Source organism: Dasypus novemcinctus, chromosome 5 (genome assembly GCF_030445035.2).
Source record: "Dasypus novemcinctus isolate mDasNov1 chromosome 5, mDasNov1.1.hap2, whole genome shotgun sequence".
NCBI lineage: Eukaryota > Metazoa > Chordata > Mammalia > Cingulata > Dasypodidae > Dasypus > Dasypus novemcinctus.
The window spans coordinates 129,475,796-129,498,261 of NC_080677.1; the positions used below are offsets into that span (position 1 = coordinate 129,475,796).

Genomic DNA, 22,466 nt, shown 5'->3' on the forward strand with positions numbered 1-22,466 from the left:
TTTGTCTGCTTTTGTTGTCAGCGGACGGGAATCTGTGTTTCTGTTTGTTGCGTCATCTTGTTGTGTCAGCTCTCCATGTGGGAAGCACCATTCTTAGGCAGGCTGCACTTTCTTTCGTGCTGGGCGGCTCTCCTTATGGGGCGCACTCCTTGTGCATGGGGCTGCCAGACAGAGGGGTCATCAGCACTACACGTGAGCCAGCTCCACACGGGTCAAGGAGGGGGTTTGAACCCCGGACCGCCCGTGTGGTAGACGGACGCCCTAACCACTGGGCCAAGTCCGCTTCCCTGTTTTTCTTTTTAATTCTTCTTGAATCAGGATCAGGACCTCTTTCTTTCTGATGCTGCTTCTAAATTTTAAGCAGCCTCATTTTTAAAGATACACCAAAAATTCTCATTCATTTCCTTAGTAAACAGGATATGAACTCTTACAAGAACAATATATTCTTCTGCGAATCTAAAAATGCACAGGATAACTGCAGTATAATTTTGAATTACTAAACCAATAATAACACTTGCCAATAAGACAGACATTATTTGAGAAAATCTTTCAGTCTTTATATGGATAGTAAAATTTTTAATAGGAAGAAACAGTGAAGGAGAATGTCCTGTTTTTTTAGCAAGAAATGAATGAATGTGCAAAAATAAATACACTAATGAGACCTGCAAATGTCAGTCCTAAAACTAGTTCCTTCATTGAAACTGGAAAACCAGACATATTAAAGACTATACCAATTTAGGAAGATTTAAAGATAACATTCTTTACTGATAAGACAAAGTAATAAAAGTATCTAGAAACAACTTTGATAAAATAGCCACATGTTACAGTAATATGGTGTACATCCCTTGGTCTATATATTTATTACTTAATGAAACTTTGAAACTGCATACTCCTTAAAAAGATGAACTAAAGATTATAGGAAATAAATATAAAAAACATTTTGATCACAGGCTTCAATTCAAGTCATAAATATTTTTTGTTGTTTGTTTATTGGAAACAGATTTTTTTTAATATATATTTTTATATTTTTTAAAGACACTTAGATTATATTAATGTTACATAAAAAATATAGGGGATTCCCACATGCCCTGCGCCCTACCCCTACCACATTTTTGGACATTAACAAGATTTGTTGTTTTTTAAACACACTAATTATTTGCCATACAAGAGTAAAATTAAAATAATTTAACTTTTTGGTATAAAATTAGTAATATGGAAAAGAGATGCAAACCAACCAAGAGGTAAAAAGTTTTAAGCAGTAATACTGTGTATAATCTTCTCCTACTCAAGTGACAATCCAGGCTGATAGTTTATTTTGCCTTTGTTGACATTTTTCAAAAGCCAGCCCTGTGTTGGATCAACGAAGTATTTTTTTCCTTCCTTTTTAAAAGGCTGGAAATCTTTTATTTGCATATACTATTCTCAATCTTTCAAGTCTAAATAAGAAAGCCTCTAGCACAGAGGTTCTTAATAATGGGTCTTGTGAGCTTGAACTGAAATTCAAAAAACCGTGTTAGTGCAGGTGTGATATATATTTATTAATTTTTATTAGTTGATTCTTTAATAACCATTTGCTTTAATAACCCTTAGCAAAGGGCCCATGGTTTTTACCTGACTGGCAAAGGGGTCCGTGGAACAAAAAAGATTAAGAACCCCTGCTCTAGCATCTTCGTATTTACTTCAAATTTAATGTTTTATTCTGTTTTATTCTGTTCTAAGCAAAAATAAAAAGATCAGCACAGTTCAGGAGAGCTCTTCCAGCAATAAATAATTGTTTTACAAAAGTACTGCTGTAAACAAGATCATGTCAGTGGTCAGAAAGACATTTTTTCAACCAATGGCAAATTTAGACAGTTTCTAGTAGAGATACACAGGGTACACTGGGCTGAAAAGCAAATGGTTATTAAAGAATCAACTAATAAAAACTAATCATAAACCTGCTTTGTCAAATGTGTTTTTTTCTCTACAATCTGTAAAATAGGTCAAAAAGTTCAAACTGTACTTACTCTAAAAGAAATTACAACCTAGAATGTTCAACACTGTAATTTAGCTATTAAACAATACTAAATTATCGGAGCAAATGTAAACAAGCCTCAATTTTCTTTTTTTTTTTTTTAAAGATTTTATTTATTTATTTATTTATTTTCCCCCCCTCCCCTGGTTGTCTGTTCTTGGTGTCTATTTGCTGTGTATTGTTTCTTTGCCCGCTTCTGTTGTCGGTGGCGGCACGGGAAGTGTGGGCGGCGCCATTCCTGGGCAGGCTGCCCTTTCTTTTCACGGCTGGGCGGCTTTCCTCACGGGCGCACTCCTTGTGCGTGGGGCTCCCCCACGCGGGGGACACCCTTGCGTGGCACGGCACTCCTTGCGTGCATCAGCGCTGCGCATGGTCAGCTCCACACGGGTCAAGGAGGCCCAGGGTTTGAAGCGCGGACCTCCCATATGGTAGACGGACGCCCTAACCACTGGGCCAAAGTCCATTTCCCTCAATTTTCAAAATAGAAAAAAACTTAAACCAAAATTCCTGTTAACATTAAAAAGCTACCTCTAAATTAAAAATACTGTCATCCAGCTATATATACAATACTGAGGATTCTTGTTCTGTTTTGCATGTTTCATGTATCTTATTAAATGAGATACCACGGGTTTCCTTAACAGACCCCTCTGCAGCTAAAGGTTTTAAAATACTTTTGCTGAAGAAACTATTTTGGTCTTCACGTAATCCCCTAATAGGCATCATCTAGTTCTTTCTGTTGTAAGGAGAGGTTGTCTATATCATGGCCACATGTTTATCTTGCTTTGTAAAATAACTTACTTATCTCAGCCACATCTCTTTGAGCACAAGGAACGTGCCCCTTTTATAAACGCTTTAGACCTCATTCTGGTTTATTTTTTCTGCTTTCAAATTTGAAATATTTACCAACAAAAATCACTTCTGACAGTTATTTGACTAAAGAATAGATTTTTTTAAAAGATACTGATACTATAACTTGATATTTGATCCTCTCAGCGTACAATAAGAGCTAAGAATAAAGTACTATGATTTAAGAGGTCTTGTTAGGGCGGGGTGGGCTTAGTTTAATAATCATGGCAATGATTTTGACAGTAAGAATTTGATTTTTATATATCATGTAGAGAAGAGGCTATGAATATTCTATCTTTCCTTTTGAGGCCTTCTCCATTACTATATTCTTCTATGCAAACTATATTCAAAATATTTATCCTAAGTACAAACTAATATTGAATATTTAAAAATCCGTTGAAAATTCATTGAATTAAAAGCGGCTTATTCAAACTAACAATTTCTCCCTAGGGAAGGACCATATGGGTAATAAACTGCCTATGTTTTGTGTCTTTTTCCAATATTCAAAAAAAGCCATACAAAGCTCTAGTTAGGGCAGAGATAATGACTTTGCTCACATTTCACATTAAGCTTTGAAAAAAAGATGTGAAATTGTGTACACTTTTCTAAACCTTTTCTTAAGAACAAGAGATTTTCTTTCATCCAGATTCATATACTTTGTCCCGTGTTAACCTATCCCTAAACCAACTTCTCTGCCTACTGTACTTTAATAAAAATAAACTTGTATACCTGGCCCAATAGTATGTTCATTTCTTTGAAATGTTGTACTATACAGTCATATGGTATTTTCCAAAAGCAGTTATTCAAATATCAAGGCTTCTTAATGACCACTCTGTACCTTGAATATGCATGTGGCATTAAGTAAGAACTTGAATTTCCCTTTTTTTAAATTTTGATCAATAATAAGGCTTTCTGGGAAGTGGACATGGCTCAACTGGTAAGAGTGTCTGTCTACCATATGAGGGGTCCAGGGTTCGATTCCCAGGGCCTCCTGACCCATGTGGTAAGATGGCCCATGCACAGGGCTGCCATGCGCAAACAGTGCTGTGCCAGGCAGGGACACCCCCACATAGAGATGTCCCAAGCACAAGGAGTGCACCCCATAAGGAGAGCCACCCCGTGTGAGAAAAGTGCAGCCTGCCCGGGAGTGGCACCACATACAGGGAGAGCTGACGCAGCAAGATCATGCAACAAAAAAGAGACGCAGTTTCCCAGTGCCGTCAAATAATGCAAGCAGACGCAGAAGAACACAGAGCAAATGGACACAGAGAGCAGACAACGAGGGAGAAGGTGAGAGAAATAAATAAATCTTTAAAAATAAATAAATAAATAAGGATTTCTTAAATATAAAGTCCTTGAAATGAATTTAGGCAATGAATAAGTTATATTGAATACCTTCTAGAATAAAAAAAAAACATTCTGATAGACTGGGCTCTCAAAAATTTTTCTTTGCCTTTTATATATTTTTCCAGAGTATAGACAAACATTTTGAGGTTTTTATTCCAGGTTTGGCTCAGCTGACAGTGAAAATAGACAAAATTCAAGTACTACTAGGTAAATGTAGCCCTATAAGTTTCTGTGTCCACATGGGTCACTCTGCAAAGGAGAACTATCTTACCAACCTACAGTAAATTTGACCCAAAAAACCTTTTGAAATTATTTTTACTTTAGGATCTGCAACATTGTCCCAAAGATCCTGAAAGATATGTCCATGAGAGGTCATCATGTTATCACAGATGCAAGGATGACAAGGAATTTTACCTTCCCAGAAAAAAACATACGCTATTGCGGTACTATCCGCATTTTACTGGCACTGAACACATCATCTATGTAAAGGCTAGAGCTGACAGTGATGCCATATGTTTGGTAGCTACATCACTGGAGGGGTGGCAGGATAGTCAGGGTAAGACGAACGCTGGTACATTTAATGAGAAACAGTACTTCATGCTTTTGTCTATATTTGGGAGGAATACCACAATAAACACATCCAATCCAAAAATCTTGAACACCAATTTGTTCTAAACTTCAAAGTAGGGAAGATAATGTGGCTTAGTGGTTGAGCACCAGCTTCCCATATACAAGGTGCCAGATTCAATCCCTTGGCCCCAGTTACCTCAAAAAAAAAAAAAAAAAAAAAAAAGGCTTTGAACAGCTCAAGTGACTGAGCTCCTGCCTACCACATGGGAGGTCACTGGTTCAGTTCCTGGTGCCTCCGAAAGAAGATAGCAAGCTGGCGAGGCAGGAAGGAGCAGCAAGCTGACACAATAAGAGACACCAAAGGAGAGCCATACTGAGAGACGACAAAGCAGGGAACAATGTTCTCAAAGCCTCCTTAAGAGGAGCAAGACAGCAAGCTGAAGCGATGGGCAGGCATGGCAAGCTGATGTAAAGATGACAAAAAGAAGAAAAACAATGAAAAACACAACAAAACAGGGAATGGAGGTAGCTCAAGCAATTAGTCGCCTCCCTCCCATATAAGGGGTCCCAGGTTCAGTTTCCGTTACCTCCTAAAGAAACAAGGAAGACAAACAGACACAGCAAGGGCAAAACACAGGGGTGGGGAGAAATAAATAAAATAAATCTTTAAAAAACATAAAAATAGGGAAACGGACTTTGGCCCAGTGGTTAGGGCGTCCGTCTACCACATGGGAGGTCCGCGGTTCAAGCCCCGGGCCTCCTTGACCCGTGTGGAGCTGGCCCATGCGCAGTGCTGATGCGCGCAAGGAGTGCCCTGCCATGCAGGGGTGTCCCCCGCGTAGGGGAGCCCCACGCGCAAGGAGTGCACCCATAAGGAGAGCCGCCCAGCGTGAAGGAGGGAGCAGCCTGACGAGGAATGGCGCCGCCCACACTTCCCGTGCTGCTGACTGACAACAGAAGCGGACAGAGAAACAAGACGCAGCAAAAAGACACAGAAAAAACAGACAACCGGGGGAGGGGAGGGTAATTAAATAAATAAAAATAAATCTTAAAAAAAAAAAAACATAAAAATAAAAACTTCAAAGATTTAATATTTGGCATGTGAACAAATATATCATCATCCACAGTCATAAGAAATCTAACATGTGGACAAAAGGTATTTGCCCAACTAAACTGCAGAAGAAATTTAAGAGTAAGATTATAGAAAGAATTGACAAATTCCTGATGAATGTGATCATTCTACATTTGATTTTTCCCAATCCAGTTTTCTTTGAAATTCTTCTCTCTTCAGAGTTTTGATGTTGGCATTAAGTTGAGACCAAACATACTTCTCATTGCCCCACATTTTTCTATCCACAGAATGATGGCCATAGTTTTCAGGAGCAGTGCTTGATACTACTCCCGGTTAATCAAGTATTGGTAGTTAGCAGCCCCACGTAGGCTGCTGTGCTTAGGAGTCAGGCTGTCATTCACAAAGTCACAGCTATTTATGAGGAATTTATAGGAGTAGAACTTCATGTGGCTCACAAATGTAATTATCCTCCAGTCCCCCAAAAAACATTAGGCTTAGAATAAAACAAGCAGCAAATAACTGAACTGCCTTTTTTTTTTTTTTTTTTTTAACTTTTCTGCCACTAATAAACATTCTGATGTCCACTCAGGTCTGTTTTTACTTAAGACCCGTTTTAAACAGGTATATGTTCTTCGAGACCAGAGAACTTCGTATTTTTCAGATGATGTCTATCTTACTACATATTGATCATGAAAAATTTTTAAAGGAGCTTCTTATTTCCCAGAATATTTCCTTTCAATACCATTTTTTTCTAAGTGCAAAAGTATGGAATGCACTGTAGAACAAGGACACTGGCACATCAAAGTTTTACCACGTTGGTATCCATGATTAGTCTCCTATAGCTTCTTCCATGTACTTCCTTTTGTGAATAGCAGATTAAACTGTGTAGTAGACCACAGACAAAATGCTGGAAAGGCTTCAGAAATGTCTCAGATGAGCTCTTCTACAGAAAAGTAAGTAAATGTTCCTATACAAACTGAATCTGGACCTAACTGGCAACTAAAAAGGCAATTAACTAGGTCCCATCAGGATGCAGGGTCAAAGAAAAGAGGGCAAGAGCTCACCACCAGGAAGAGGTCTTCGTGTCCCAAGTTCCCCTGCCCATTTCCTAGTCTGCCCTTCCCCAGCTAGTAACTCGTGGAAAGCCTCCCCAGTCGGGCGGTTTCTTCCTTTCCAGGCTTTTAACTGAATTCAACTCTGAAGCTATGGGAGTAGGTGCAAGGTTGGGGGCCTTAGGCAGAAAGAGAAGAGCAGGACTCAATGTTCACCTTGGGTCTAACATTATGACACTGCAGCCGCCTCACCAGAGCTCATCTCCGGACTCCCCAAGGAGGCGGAACCCTCTAGGCCCAGGAAACTAGCCCCCACCCCCAGCTCCTGGCCCCCAAGCCTGCCTGCCATACCTAGGTGGCCCTGCCCAGGGTCCCAGCCTTCAGGAGCTCCAGGGAGGAAACATGCACTCCTTACCTGCTACACTTTCAGGGAGCTGGTAGCCCATACTGTGCAGCCAGTTATCAGCTTCCCAACCCTGGACCGAGCACAATCCCGGCCAGGGCGGCTTGTCTAAGGCCAGGGTAGGATGCCGAGGGCCAAGATGTATGCTCCAGCTGCACCTACCGAACCCGAGCACACATTCCAACCGGATATCCTGGAGCTACCCGAAAGCAGTCCTTCACCTCCTCCTGACTTTCTTCCCTCTGTGCCCTACCCAAGTCTTAAGTATTTTGAAAAAGAAAGACATTTTGTATTAAAATGTTATTATCTAAAAGTATCTTAAAAACAAAGATTAGGGGAGCAGATGTGGCTCAACTAGTTGAGCACTTGCCTCCCACAAGGGAGGTCCCAAGTTCAGGTCCCGCCTACCACATGTAAGGTCCCAGTTTGATTCCCAGTGCCTCCTAAAGAAGACGCAAAAGACAGCAAGCTGGCACGATGGGCAGAGGTGGTGAGCTGATGCAACAAGATGACACAACAAGGAGACACAAAGAGGAAAAACAATAAGAGACATAACAAAGTAGGGAGCTGAGGTGGTGAAAGCGATTAGGGACCTCTCTCCGACGTGGGAACTCCCAGGTTCAGTTCCTGGTACCTCTGAAATAGAAGATGAACAGACACAGAGAGCACATAGTGAATGGACACAGGGAGCAGACAGCAAGTGCAAACAATGGGGGGAGGAGAGTGTGGGAAGGAGATAAATAAAATAAACAAAAAAACAAGTTGAGAAAAAAAAAAGAGCAAAGAGCAAACCTACAAGGGAGCTATGGAAGCCATGGGAGATGGGGGAGACACAGATCAAGTAGTTGAGCACCTACTTCCCATGTACCTCAAAATAACACATTAAGGAAACAATATACAAAAGAAATGGTTTCTTAATTCAACTGATGAGCTCACTGATGTTTCTAAAGTCAGCAACTACAAGAATCACTTCATTAGATCAGAAAGTAAACTTCTGTTAGACATTCTTTAAAAAAAAATCATCTTGATAAAAATCCATCACTGTAAGACTTAGTATATCTAATTCTACAAGTACAGATGAAAGTAAACTGTAATGCCTGATGAAAGAACTGAAATTTGTCACAGATGGTCAGCACTTGTATATGATTGCCTTATAAAAATAAGCAGTTAATTAAAACAACACGATAATGGCACTTCCAAATGCTGAAGGTTATAAACTTTAGGTTTTTAGATCAACATGGTAGTCTGAAACTCTGCCAAGCCTATTCCTATTACAACCTATTAGGAAAGTCTTTCCTAAACAGGCCAGCTTTCATCCTGATTCTGACCTACTTCAGACTCCATATTTTAAAAAATTGATCTTATAGCTGGAAATACTCAAACAATAGAAAAAATAAATAGGCATATATTCTCATCTGAAAATGAAGAGGGTTAGACTAAGAGAGCATTAACGTCCTTTCCAGTCCTAAAATTTTATGATATTGTAGTACACCAAAAGCTAATCATAAAGTATATAAATCTTCAGCTTCACAAGTCCCTGAAAATAGGTTTAAAAAGGGAATAAGTAAAAGATGAATCATTTAAAGTAGAATCACAGATAGATAGCAATAGCTCAAAAACTAATGACCTTGGGGGAGTGGATGTAACTCAGTGGTTAAGTGCCTGCTTCACATGTAGGAGGGTCCTGGGTTCAATCCCAGGTACCCCCAACTTTTAAAAAAAATTTAAAAACTAATGACCTGAACTAGTCACTAGCCTCAGGAATTAAATTTTTCTTACAGAGAATTCTAGTCAATGCAACTGACTAGACCAGAAATGCAACTGACTAGAATTCTATCCAATAAAATTTGAATTCCTGAGATTGTAGAATCCCACCAAACCCCGATATTTTTTTGAAAATGTTTTTCTCAAACTGTTGAGGCACTGTGGAAGAATGAAATTTAGAAAGTAATTGTTTTATTGAAATTCTTATTTCTTCTCACAATTTTATTTTGCATAAACTCACATAAAAATAGCTATCTATAAATTCAATTTTTTCTCCATTTGACAAAATTGAGAGCAAAATTCAATTAATAAATACTCATCTGGATGAACTGTAGTCTTAAATTTAATGTTAAAAACTTTGTTACTAACAATTCAAGTTCAATGTGTCTGAGCAAAGGATACTCTTCTGGGCCCAAATCAACTTACTAAAGCAATGCAACTGACAATTCTTTCAAGGCTCACTTAAGGCTTGGAAACAAAAGGAGTACTATAATCACCATGAAGATTAAATGAGATACTGTGTGCAATGTACCTAGGAAGGAGGCCAGAATTCACTATTACTATTAACTGTATGATAATGTAAATTGGGCTTTTGGTGGCATTTTGAGATTAATGGGTGGCAAAAATAAGTATTCCCTGTTTCTACTTTATTTTTCCAAATTTCTTCGATTTATTCCTCTGAGGGGTGAGGGGAATGAAGTTTTTTTCCCTTCACCTGAAAATTTCTAAAAGGTTCACCAGACAAAACTTCCAAAAAAATAACTTAGAAGCCCCATCCTTATTTCTTCAGAGAACACGCGGACTCACATAAGAAAATGTCTTTTACCTTTAAGTATGTTAATAAAAAATCATTTCCCTAAATATCCAGGACCCAGCCTGTTCTAGATGGATAATTTCCTGACTTCCAGAGATTTTAGCACCAAAAGAATAGAATAAGGGAAAAGATTTAGCATACAATACATATTTACACAATTGTAAAGCAGAGTTTAAAGAGTTATCAACTGCCAAAATGCATAAATGACTGAGAATCATTCCAACTGTGCTAACCATCAAGACCACCATGACAACACTGAAATCGTTAGGATCCTGACTATAGCAGTCTTTGAAGCCAGCATCACACAATCACAACAGTCCTCATAAAATAGCAAATTATCATTTAATGTTATATAAAAAATGACAACTCGCTGAAAAAAAATTATATTACAGCCACTTAAGCAAAATGCCTCGACCAGAATTCTAATGATCAGTTCTGTACTGTTTAAGACTCTGCCATTTTCTTTCCATCTTGATGCAACTTGTGTTTTAATGTGATAGTTAATTATACTCTACCAGGTTTATCGCCTTGAAAAACAGGAAATTCTTAGAGCCATTAAGATCTACCTTGTTCAGAAAAGGCATTAAAAAACTCCAATCCCTCAACACTGACTTTAAAAAAATAACCAGCATCTTAGCCTTTGAAAAGAATGTATAATGAAAAGCTTTCTTAGTCCGTGAATATGAAAGGAAGCATTTCTTAGTACATAGCTAATTCATATCAAGGGGAAAAAAAAGATATCTGTGAGTCACAGACCCTTACTCTTAATTAGTGACCTGATAAGGACATTAAAGAATACTTGATTAAAAAAATTTTTTTTTAACCAGAAGTCTTAGAAAACCTAGGAATCGATCAATTAACAGTAAATATACATTCCAAACACTTAGAACTGTGACTATTAGATTTAAGCAGCATTTAAATAATTGTTTAATGTGCATTTAAAGAAATGAGCATTATAAAGAAATGGCAAATGGGGAGCAGATGAAGCCCAAGTGGTTGAATGCCTGAGTCCCACGTACTGGGTACTGAGTTTGATGGCCTGGGCCTCCTAAAATCAAACAAATGAATAAACCAACTCTCATTGGGGAGCAGGGTGTAGCTCAGTGGTTGTGTGCCTGCTTCCATGCACTAGGTCCTGGGTTCAATTCCTGGTACCTCCTTTAAAAGAAATGGCAAATACTGGGGCAATGGCTGCGCAATTCTATGATGAAAGTAAAAGCCACTCAGTGTACACTTTGGATAGAATGTGCAAGGCACAGGACTGTATAACACAGTGAACCATGTGGTGGAAGATGGACTGCAGTTAGTTGTAAAGATGAGTGTTCTCCCATGAACTATAACATATGCAAAATACTAATACATAGTGTTAATAACTGGGCATATATAGAAAAAAACATACTAAATATACACTCTGGACCATAGTTAATGGTGATAGTCTGATAAGGTTCTCTCATAATCTGTAACAAAAGTTCCACAACAATGTAAGGTGTTGGTAGAGGGGTGATAGAAGGGAATTCTGCACATTATGCATTATTGTTTTATAAGCTCACCACTTCCCAAATAAAAAATATATTTAAAAAAATAGCAATAAAAAGATAACATCCTCAGGGGTAACTGACTTCCTTTCCAATAATCAACCAACATTCTAATATCATAAACCGAAATATGCTGAAAATTACTACATGTTATGTTAACCAACCTCCCTAGTCCCGCGCAATGAGCTCACAGAAGTCATGATGTGCACGGGCTGTATCTTTCGCTGTTTCCATTCTTGGTTTAAGATTTCCGTTCTTTCCAAAATTTTCTGACGATTGGAACTAAACATACTCTTCAAAGAAACAAAGGAGGGAGAAGAGAAATTGTTCATTGTTAGAAAATTAGTACCATCTCTAAAGTGGGTTAAAGGTTTTTAAAAATCCAGTGATTTCTCAAAAATATCAAGAACATTCCTCTAAAGCATATAAATTTTACACTAGACTATAGCTTGCCACATTCAAAGAAAAGAAAAATACCACACCTATAATTTTGAGGGTGGGAAAGGAAAGGAAAATTCCATCCTTTCTTTGTTAACTTTGTACAAAAAAATCACAATGAATTTAGAAACAAAACCATGAAACATATTCCTTTATATTTGATCCTGGGTCTACACCTGCATTATAAAGGTACACTAATAAAATATATTGATTTCCAAGTAGGTTGAAGAGCCATTAAATTAAAATATTTCCATTATCATTAATATGCACAATACAATTTTTACGTTAAGACAAATCAAGGAATCTTAGCTTCCAAGTCCTGAATTACCCAACTGTAAATATGACCTTGCCGGAAAATGAACTATTTCACATTAAAGCTTACTTAACTTTATGAAAGGGGGAAAAAACAACAACAAACTCTTCTTAATCATGTATGCATTTTCACAAAGGATAAAATTATACCTTTACTTCATCAGCTCTTCTGAACCTCTTGAGCTGTCTCAGTCGCATGTACTCTGATTTTACACGCTTCCGCCAACAAACTGGTCCCTTCTCAGATTTCTTCCCAGTCTGGCCCATGATTATTCTAAAAGCAATGGTGTCATATTAAAATCACTAATCTAACCAGCCTGAATATGATCACTTGAGTTTTAATCCCCAGCAAATTAACAATCAACAAAAGAATGAATAGATATTACATTCTTGACATTTACTAAAGTTTGCTCATTTATTCTATATAGTTAAATATTTAAAACATTTCATAAAAAATAAATTGTTTAAATACAACTTTTTAAAAATATTTTATTTACAAAAATTCTACACTCCTAAGTAGCAGCCATCTTAGAGAAATGTGATACCATTACAAGAAATAAAGCATATCACCACAAGCTAGTTTTTATCTGAGATACCTATTTGTAGAGGGTAAAAAATGCATTAAGTTTTTCATCACTACATTAACTGTTACATAAGTAAGGCGTAAGGAAAATTTTTAAAGATAAATCCAAAAAAGAAGGGAAATTTACATACATCACCATAAGGAGAAAACATATATAGCAAGTATACAAATTAAATTACCCTCCCAATACACACACACACACACACACACAAACACTTTCATACTTCTCACCTTAAAAACTATGATAAAAGTCTGTATTTTGCCTCTTGTGCCACCTTTATCACATGAGGGGGGATTCTAGTAGCAAGAGAGAAGAGGAATGCAGCAAATGTCAAGTAAATTCTTCTGCCTTATCTTTAGTCGCTGACTCTAAGAACCAATGTTTAAATGTGGGAACAGTCTATAGTACACTAGTTATCTAATTCTTACTGCAGTCTCTGCTTTAAATCGAAACGTTGTCCTCTTCTAAAAGTATTAAAAATCATACTTGTATCTTCAAATAATTAGGACACTTCTCTGTCAAACTATGCAAAAGCTTTATAGGACAGGATAAGGATTTTTCTTTATTTTAGGATCAATAGGAAGCCATTGAGTGTTTTTAAGTTAACAAAGGGATCTCAGGAGAGGAATTTACATTTTGAAATGATCATGGTGGCTGCAGTATAGGAACAGAAGGTAACTTAAGGGAAAGTACAGGAGTAGCTGTGGGTAAGGCCAGGTTAGATGCCACTGTACTATAGTTTCTAGACGAGATGACAGTAGCTTAAGACCAGACTGGAGAAAAGTAAATGATTTCAAAGTTATTTAAAGGGAAGCAGATGTGGCTCAAGTGACTGAGCTCCCACCTACCACACGGGAGGTCTCTGGTTCGGTTCCCAGTGACTCCTAAAGAAGAAAACTGAACTGGAACAACAAGAAACACAAAGAAAACATAATGAGAGACACAACAAAGCAGGGAATGGGGGTGGCTCCCTCCCATACCTGAGGTTCCAGTGCCTCCTAAAGAAACAAGGAAGACAATCAGACACAGCAAGTGCAAACAACAAGGGGATGAGGAGAAATAATTAAATAAATCTTTTGTCCAGCCTTGGTGATAATTTAAATATGTAAGATGAGGGAGCATGTGACTTTCTGGCTTAAAAACTAACTGAATAGAGCTTCATTTACCTGTTTACATTAAACTCTCAGGCATAGAGAAAACTGCCAAGGAGAAAATTTAGAGTAAGAAAAAGGATCCTGAGTCAATGGGTAACTTTCTACAACAATATTATGCAACCAAAGGTGAGAAAGCAGATGGTGGTCTATTCAGAACTGAAAAGGGGCAAACTTTTTTTCATTTTAAATGACTATTATGAACCAGGCAAAGCATATACAAAGATGAATAATAAAACACAGACTATGCCCTTTTGGCGCTTATACTATAGCTTAGAAGGCAGAAAAGATGCAAATGCTGTATAATATGAGAAATACATTCAAACGTAATTTGGGAGGAAGAAAAGGATGTAAGGGATTGCGTAAGAACTGCGGGAAAGGTGACAACTAAAGATTCATCTGAAAAGATGAGTTAGATTTCAAAAAGCAAAGAAAAGAATGGAAGGGATGCACAAGAAGTCCAGATAGAGGGGCAAGTAAAAGTAGAGGGGTTTGGCTGGTAGACTTAATACGTGTGGAAATAGCAGGAGGATCACAAATTAAAAGGACAGAATGAAAAAGGGATTGAGAATGAGGAGGTATGAGAAGAATAAAGTGATAATAATGGGCAGGGATTTCAGAATGAGATAAAGTTGAATGAGATCAGAGAGAGTTTTTAAGTGAAAAAGACAAAAAGCATGACCCTGCCAGTGGATTGCTAAAGTGTATCAAAGCTAAAAGTCATTAGAATTAAGAAGATGACTCCATCTTTGAGGTAAATCAGAAAATGAAGACAGGAAGACAACAAAGTAGGGCAAAAGGACACCAATGTTAGGAAGAAATTGGAGCTTTCTTTTAAACAATTTTGTGGCAATTGTTTATGCCTGCTAGTTAGCACACGACCTTAAGTAATTCTATGCAAATTATTTTTAAACCATTCGGCATTTCAAAGGCCTAGAAGGAAAAGGAAACAGACAAAAAGGCTATCTGTTGCCTTACCGGGTCATAAGCTAATCAAAACTAGTCCATCTGCTGCCTTAATATTTTGTCCTTGGAGGTTAGCACCCCTAGTGCAAAGAAACACTTATACAGTACAAGTATGGTGTTTAGATTTAAACGAAGTATAATGTAGGGGTCATTACCAATTCACTTTTAAAATTCACAATTTGTGTTTTCATGAAGCAATATCATATCATTGTCATATATTATAGTTAGTATTTAGCGTTTTAGTACAACACTCCTTAATATCCTAGAATACCTTTCATCATGTTTTATACCATTACTAACATCTCTAATAAATAATGTTCTGACAAAACATTCTCACTTACCAAAAGTATTACTGAACTAAAGAGGTCACCAGGTCAACAATATAACATTTCAAAACTGATTCTAGAACCAACTTCTCTGTAAAAGGGTATATACGGATAAATTTCCATTTATTTCACAAAGCTCTTCCAAATAAAGTCAATACATGAAGAAGTACACAGGATGATCTGATAATTACGCAAAGTAAGGGGGAGATGAGAAAAAATATATAACTCATTTAGGGGAAACTATTAAAATTTAAGAACCATGACCTCTAAATTACGATGTAAGACAGAAACCTAAAAGTATTCAATTCTTTGGGGATAAACAGGCAGATTCATAAAATAAATAGGCAGTTCAATAAAATAAAATTTTAAAAGATAAAATTTCCAGCATCTTTTAGAAAGATGTTTTACATAAAACAAACTTCACCCATTTACAAATACTGAAACCATATTTTCATGTTTTTCACTCAGTTCCACCTGCCATCCCTCAGTGACAAGAAATATTTTTATTCATTTATAAAATCCCAGAGCCTGGCTATGTGCCTGGCAAATAGATTTAAAATTAAACAAAAAACAAAAATATAAGGCTTATTAATCTACACTGAAAATGAGTAACTTGTATCCTTTGAACACATTTGTAAAGTTTTATTTTACTGTTTCTAATCTTTTACTGATGGGCCACAAATTTAAAAAGGGAAGAACAGCCTATCTGTGCTTGAGCCAGAAAAAATGAAGAAACTCCTCAACAGGTAATGAATCTCAGTAAGAGAAATAAGATTCTATGATCCAGTTGCCCTTACCAATCTAGAAGAAATCCTGATCTAAAACCTGGAGGATCTGAGATTTATTTTTATTACGGAAGTTGATATTTCCTTAAAGTCCTCCTCTGAAAAACTGGGATAACATCACCCTTATCAAAGCTTGGTCACGAACACCAAATAAAAATACACATGAACACATCTAGTTCTATGCCTGGCATACAGTAAACTTTCAAATATTACCTTCCTTGCCACTCCTTCCCACAAGGAAAGGCAGAGCTGGAATTCAAATCAGGTCTTTTGACTCCAATTTCAGTAATCATTCTACTACATCATAGCTAAATTAAAATATAGCTCCAAATAGGGGAGGAGATATGGCTCAAGTGGCTGAGCGCCTGCTTCCCAAATGGGAGGTCCTGAGTTTGGTTCCCATGCCTCCTAAAAACAAACAAGCAAAACAAATTAAATAACCAGCTCAGGGTAGCCGATGTGGCTCAGCTGTTGAGCGCTAGCTTCCCACATATGACGTACAGGATTCAATACCTGGTCCTGGTCCCTCACCAAAAAATATATATATAAAAAAATATATAAATATACATATATATATCCAGATAGTCATATATTAGCAGAAGGAAATCTTTATTAAAATAACCTGGAATCCCCTATACTCTATATGTCACTTTTCTATAACCTAAAGCTTCTTTGAAAACAAAATGAAAAAAATAAGACTGAATAAACAGAAGAAAATGTCATTGTACATACAAGACAATAGATCTTACAGTGATGAAAGATATGTTTAAAAATTATTTTTTCATTATTCCAAATTTATTTTTTTTAATTTTGTTATTTTTTAAACTATCATTATTCATTTTCTTATTAATCACACTGGTTATTTTGTTGGCTTCATTATTGAAGAAGTTTTGGATCACAAAAGGGTTACAGAAGGGCAGGGGAGGACCATTGGGGTGGGGTGTCAGTTAAAAGGGATGCATGGGAGGAGGCTCATCTGGGGCATACATATAAGGTACATAAATGTGTTCAAATGTTCATGGGGCATTGCCACAGCAGGAGGAAATTCACGCAATAACCTAAAGAATATTAAATTTCATCTTGGGGAGCTCTGCCACATTCTCAAATGCGACAAGAAGAATCCCCTGAGCATGGGGCAGTAACTAGTGAAGGAGGATGGACCATTTACAGGCCCTTGATATTGATGACGATACTTACGAACCTTTACTTTTGAAATAGAATCTTAGCCTAGTATTATAGAATTACCTGAGAGCCTCCTTGTTGCTCAAAAGTAGCCTCTCTCAAAGCCTTCTCCCCAGCGTGGAACACGCTCCCGAGGCATGAAGGGATTACTACCAAGCACCAGCTAGCAATTCAACTGGAAAAAGACCTTGACCAAAAGGGGGAAAGGGTAAAGACAAATACATAGCTAAGGGACTTCAAATTGAGTCCAGAGGTCATTCCAGAGGTCATTCCAGAGGTTACACTTACACACTTCTCAGCAGGATCTCATTGACTGCCAAAGTAAATACTGCCTCAAACAGCAGAAGTCCTGAGGGCTCTAGACACATCCAGACTCCATAGGCAGGGCAGACAGCTCAGGAGTTTGGTGCCTTGCCAGGGGGTCCTACTTGGGAATTTATGCTCCCCGGTGTGACAGAGTTGGACTCAGTTGAGGTTTCCCTACACATGGCTCTTCTGTCCCTTCTATTAGAACCTATATTTACTACTAGAGTTGATAGGTGTTTGTCTAAGAGACTTAAATCTTTGGGCTATCCAAGTGCCAGCAGCTGGACTCTGAGTATCAAGAGAGTTGCAACACCTACTCTCTAGCTAATTGGACTCACCCAGGACAAAAAGGAGATGATGATGGACAGCAACCATCCCAAGGAACAAAGAGCCTGCAACTACAAGCAAGAGAGTCCCTTCCATTGGCTGCATGAGATCACAGCCCCCTCTCAATTAGAGGTAAAGTGGGCATCACATCACCAACCTAGAATCCTCAAGATCTGGGAATGAACAATGGACTAGAGTAGACTTACAGATATTCTACTATAGACTTACTATGATTCCAGAAATGAAAGAACTTCTATCATTGACGTGGAAGAAGCAGATACTAAGGTTCTGAGGGGAGGGAGAAGGAAAACAGGTGTAATATGGCGGCATTTTCAGGACTTGGGAATTGTCCTGAATGACACTGCAATGACAGATACAGGCCATTACGTATCTTATCATAACTTACGAAATTGTGCAGAAGAGAGTGTAAACTACAATGTAAAGTTTAATCGATGCTTAGTGGCAAGGCGCCAAAATGTGTTCATCAATTGTAACAAATGTACCTCACTAATGAAGAGTGTTCTTAATGTGGGAAAATGTGAAAGGTATAGAAGTGGAGCATATGGGAATCCCCTATATTTTTTACATATCTTTTATGGAATCTAAGTACCTTAGATTTATATTTAATTTATATACAATAAAAATATATTTTTAAAAAAGATTACCTGTTTACAGTTAAACTGAAACAATTAAGCTTTCATTCAAAAGCAACACAGGATTATGGCCACGGACTGTCAAAACCTTATCAGAATATAATAAAGTCTTATATTTATGATTATATAGGTTAAATAAAATTAAGAAAAGACTATACAGACCAGAGTCTGTTTCATGAAGCAAACACTGATATAGTATGTTCAATAAATTTTTTTTTGAGGTACCAGTGGGGGATTAAGCCTGGGACCTCATATGTGAGAAGCCAGCACTCAACCATTAAAGCCACATCAGCTTCCCTAACACAGATATATTATGAATACTATGCACTTATAATCTTACTCTGTCTCGTTTGAGAAGACATTGTTTATGCCACCATGCATCAACTTTACTTCAGCTTTTCTCTGAGGACTACCATGAGCAATCCGACAAAGCTGACTTAAGGCACTTGTGATCCTGGCTTGACCAACAGACCACATCCCCAGAATCGATCCAGGCACAGTGAATCTCAGAATGTTTCCTGCAAAGATAGGACAAAAATGCTCACTCTTTTCCACTAGATTTGAACCTAGAAAGATGTAGGCCAAAGAACTGCTGAAAGCCATCTTGCAATCATGAGAAGGGAACATGCAAAGAAGAGAATCAACAACAGGGAAGAGAAAAATAAAAGATGCCAAGAAATGAACCATGATCATATCACTTGAGCCCTGAAAGAGACATACTTTGCCAAATCATCTCCAGAACTGTTCAGTTATGTAAGCCAATAAATTCTTTTTCACTTATATCAGTTTGGATTAAGTTTTCTGTCACCTGAAATATAGAGGTTTCTGAGATATATACTTAGTGTTGAAATTATATATAATACTGCTTGAATTAACAGAAGATGTATTTTAATAGGCTTAGGTCAATATTGTCAATGGCATCATCAGAAAGAGCAGTTACATAGTAGTGACTTGCTAACTAACAAGTAAGTAGCTTCCTCCATCTCCGGTTTATACGAACCCCCAAGATGTGGCCAAAACAAACCTCTATGCCTCTCAGAAGACTACACAATACAAGCCCAAAGAATCAGCATTTCCCTCTAGCAATTCTACTTGTAGGAAGTCTTTACTAAGAAGACATTCCTACCCCCTCCTTATTCAGTTCCAAAGACTAGGAATTAAAAAGACAAAAGATTCCTAGGCACCTCCAGTGTCCCTGGATGCTTTACTTTAAATGTTCCTCATTCCTGAAGGATTTGTTAAACCAAGCCAATGTATACCTACTTGGTCTTGCTGGGCAATTTCTACTTACCCAAAAAAAAAAAAAAAAAACCTAAATGGAAAACAACATATTGCTCATCAAAACTAACAGCATTAAATGTGACTCTGAATGGAATATGTCAAAACTAAACCCAATAAAATTTAAATATGATTTTGATATTTTCAATGTCCTTTACTATCTAAAATGTCTGATTATTTCACAGCAAGACTGTCATAAAGGTGCCTATTTGGAAAAACCACTAGTCTTTTACAAAAATACAAAAATTAATTCAAAACGGATCAATGACCTAAGCATAAGAACTAAAACTATAAAACTCTTAGAAGAAAACATAGGAAAATATATTCAGGATCTTGCATGAGGCAAACAGGAGCAACAGCAAAAAATAAAAAACAAAAAACAAACCAAAAAAGATAAACGGGACTCAAAAAATTTAAAATCTTTATGCATCAAAGGTTATTATCAAGAAAGTGAAAAGATGACCTGCAGAATAGAAAAGTATTTTGTAGTCATTTATCTGGTAGAGGTTTAATATGCAGAATATATAAAGAACTCTTACAACAAAAACAAAAAGAAAACTCAATTTGAAAATGGGCAAAGAACTTGAACAGATATTTCTCCAAATTAGCACATGTAGCGCTGTCCAACATCAACAGCCCCTAGGCAAATGCAAATCAAAACCACAATGAGATACCACTTCAGGCCTATTAGAATAGCTATTATTTTTTTAATGGAATATAAGTATAGCAGAGGATGTGGAGAAATAGAAACACTCATTTATTGTTGGGGGGAATGTAAAATTGCAGCCACTGTAGGAGGGATGTAAAATTGTGCAGCCACTGTGGAAAACAGTTTGGTAGTTTCTCAAATGGTTAAACATAGAAATACTACCATATGATCTTGCAATTCCAATTCTCTACATATACCCAAAAGAAATGACAGGTATGTGTACAACAAATGTTCATAGCAGCATTATTCTTAATAGTCAAAAGATGGAGGAAATCCAAATATCCATCAGATTAGTGAATTAACAAAATGTGGTATACATACAAATGGAATATGATTCAGTCTTAAAAAGGAATCAAGTTCGATACATGCAACATGGATGAACCCTGAAAACGTGGTGAATGAAATGTTTAACACAAAGGGATTATGTGATTCCATTTATATGAAATAACTAGAATATGCAAATTCATAGACAGAAAGCAGAATACAGGTTGGGGGGGTTCAGGGGGAAGAGTTGGTGAAGGCATAATGGATGTATTCTTCTGTTTGAGATGATGGGAAAGTTCTGATGGCAAGGGTAGCACAACATTCCAAAAGAGCAAGAGCCAGTGACAATGAAACTACAATATGGGATCCTAAATGGATTCTAATAATGGAGAGAAACCTCAAAAAAGATATTATTGCATCACATTTAAAAATTGGAATATAGGTAAGCTTTTCAAAGTTAACTTTCTTGAACTTGATAACTTTGCGTAAAGTGACCTTACTTAAAGTGGTAATGTAAGTGAATATCCTTGTTCTGAGGAAACGTACATGGAAGTATTCTCTGTTCAAGAAGCATAACATATACAAGGTATTCTTAAACGTTCAGAAAATAAACAGATAAATAAAATGATAGATGGCAAATGTGGCAAAATGTTAAAATTGGTAGATTTGGATTTGTGGGAGGGATATGTTGAGTTTCCATATGCATTTTATATTATTTCTTTAACTGTCCTGTAGTTTTGAAAAACTTTTCTAAAGTTTAAAGGGTAAAAAAAGTAAATGATAAGATTTTTGTAGATAAGGATAAGGCAATCAATATAAAGAGAACTCAGTGACATATAAATATTAAAGAATTGCTAAGCGATAAAAATTAATTAGCTAAGAAAAAGTAGGACTCATGCCTGAGGGGAATTACAGAAAACAATCACAATGAAAACGAAAATCACAAGGGGAATCCAAGAGAAGCAGATGGCTAGCTAATATGCACTGGATACTATAATCAAGATTCAAAAGGGAAACTGACTTGGCCCAGTGTTTAGGGCGTTCGTCTACCACATGGGAGGTCCGCGGTTCAAACCCCGGGCCTCCTTGACCGGTGTGGAGCTGGCCCATGAGCAATGCTGATGCGCGCAAGGAGTGCCGCACGACGCAGGGGTGTCCCCCGCGTAGGGGAGCCCCACTCACAAGGAGGGCTCCCGTGCCGCTGACGACTACAGAAGCAGACAAAGAAACAAGACGCAGCAAACAGACACAGAGAACAGACAACCGGGGGGGGGGGGGGGGGGGGGGGGGGGGGGAATTAAATAAATAAATAAATCTTTTTTTAAAAAAAGATTCAAAAAACAAGATTAGTGATGGCAAATAGATTTTATCTCATGTATCTACTATATCTAAAAAGACTGAGTCCAAGCCATGTTCTACCTCAGCAGGAAAGAGTGCGATCATGATAAATAATGCCAGTTATGGATAGAGGGCAGGGAATGGAGGTAGGAGCACTCTCTGCTCCAAAATAATTTATAACAATAAACTAATAGGATGGTATTTAGTCCTCTCAAAATCCTATACATCAGTCGTAAGCAAGAGGCAAGAGCAGAGACTCCAAAGTCAGACTAACTGGGTTCATATCCCAGTTCTCTAAGCTGGGTGAACTTGGCCAAGTTACTTAATAGCTTTGTATCTCATTTTCTTCATCTATAAAAAAGATTAATTCAAGAGTATCTATCTCATATCAGAGTTGTCATAAGACTTTATGTACACCAGGCATACAGTG

The 22,466-nt window shown here is 37.3% G+C and overlaps 1 protein-coding gene and 1 pseudogene across 8 annotated transcripts in view; both read right to left on the reverse strand.

The window, feature by feature from the left end:
• Positions 1–22,466, reverse strand: part of EZH2 (enhancer of zeste 2 polycomb repressive complex 2 subunit) — a 100,785-nt gene that overhangs the window by 55,278 nt on the left and 23,041 nt on the right. For 4 of the 8 annotated variants that reach the window (XM_058297529.2, XM_058297526.2, XM_058297528.2 and 1 more), the window contains exons 2-3: positions 12,318–12,441; positions 11,609–11,710 (exon numbers count right to left, since the gene is read on the reverse strand). In XM_058297529.2, coding sequence (XP_058153512.1) covers positions 11,609–11,710; positions 12,318–12,434 — 219 coding nt within the window. In that variant the 5' untranslated portion in view covers positions 12,435–12,441. Of the gene's footprint in view, positions 1–11,581; positions 11,711–12,317; positions 12,442–12,981; positions 13,048–22,466 lie in introns of all 8 variants that reach the window. The other 4 variants (XM_058297524.2, XM_058297519.2, XM_058297530.2 and 1 more) reach the window with 3 other exon arrangements.
• LOC139438990 (lactosylceramide 1,3-N-acetyl-beta-D-glucosaminyltransferase-like) lies at positions 4,411–6,559 on the reverse strand (annotated as a pseudogene).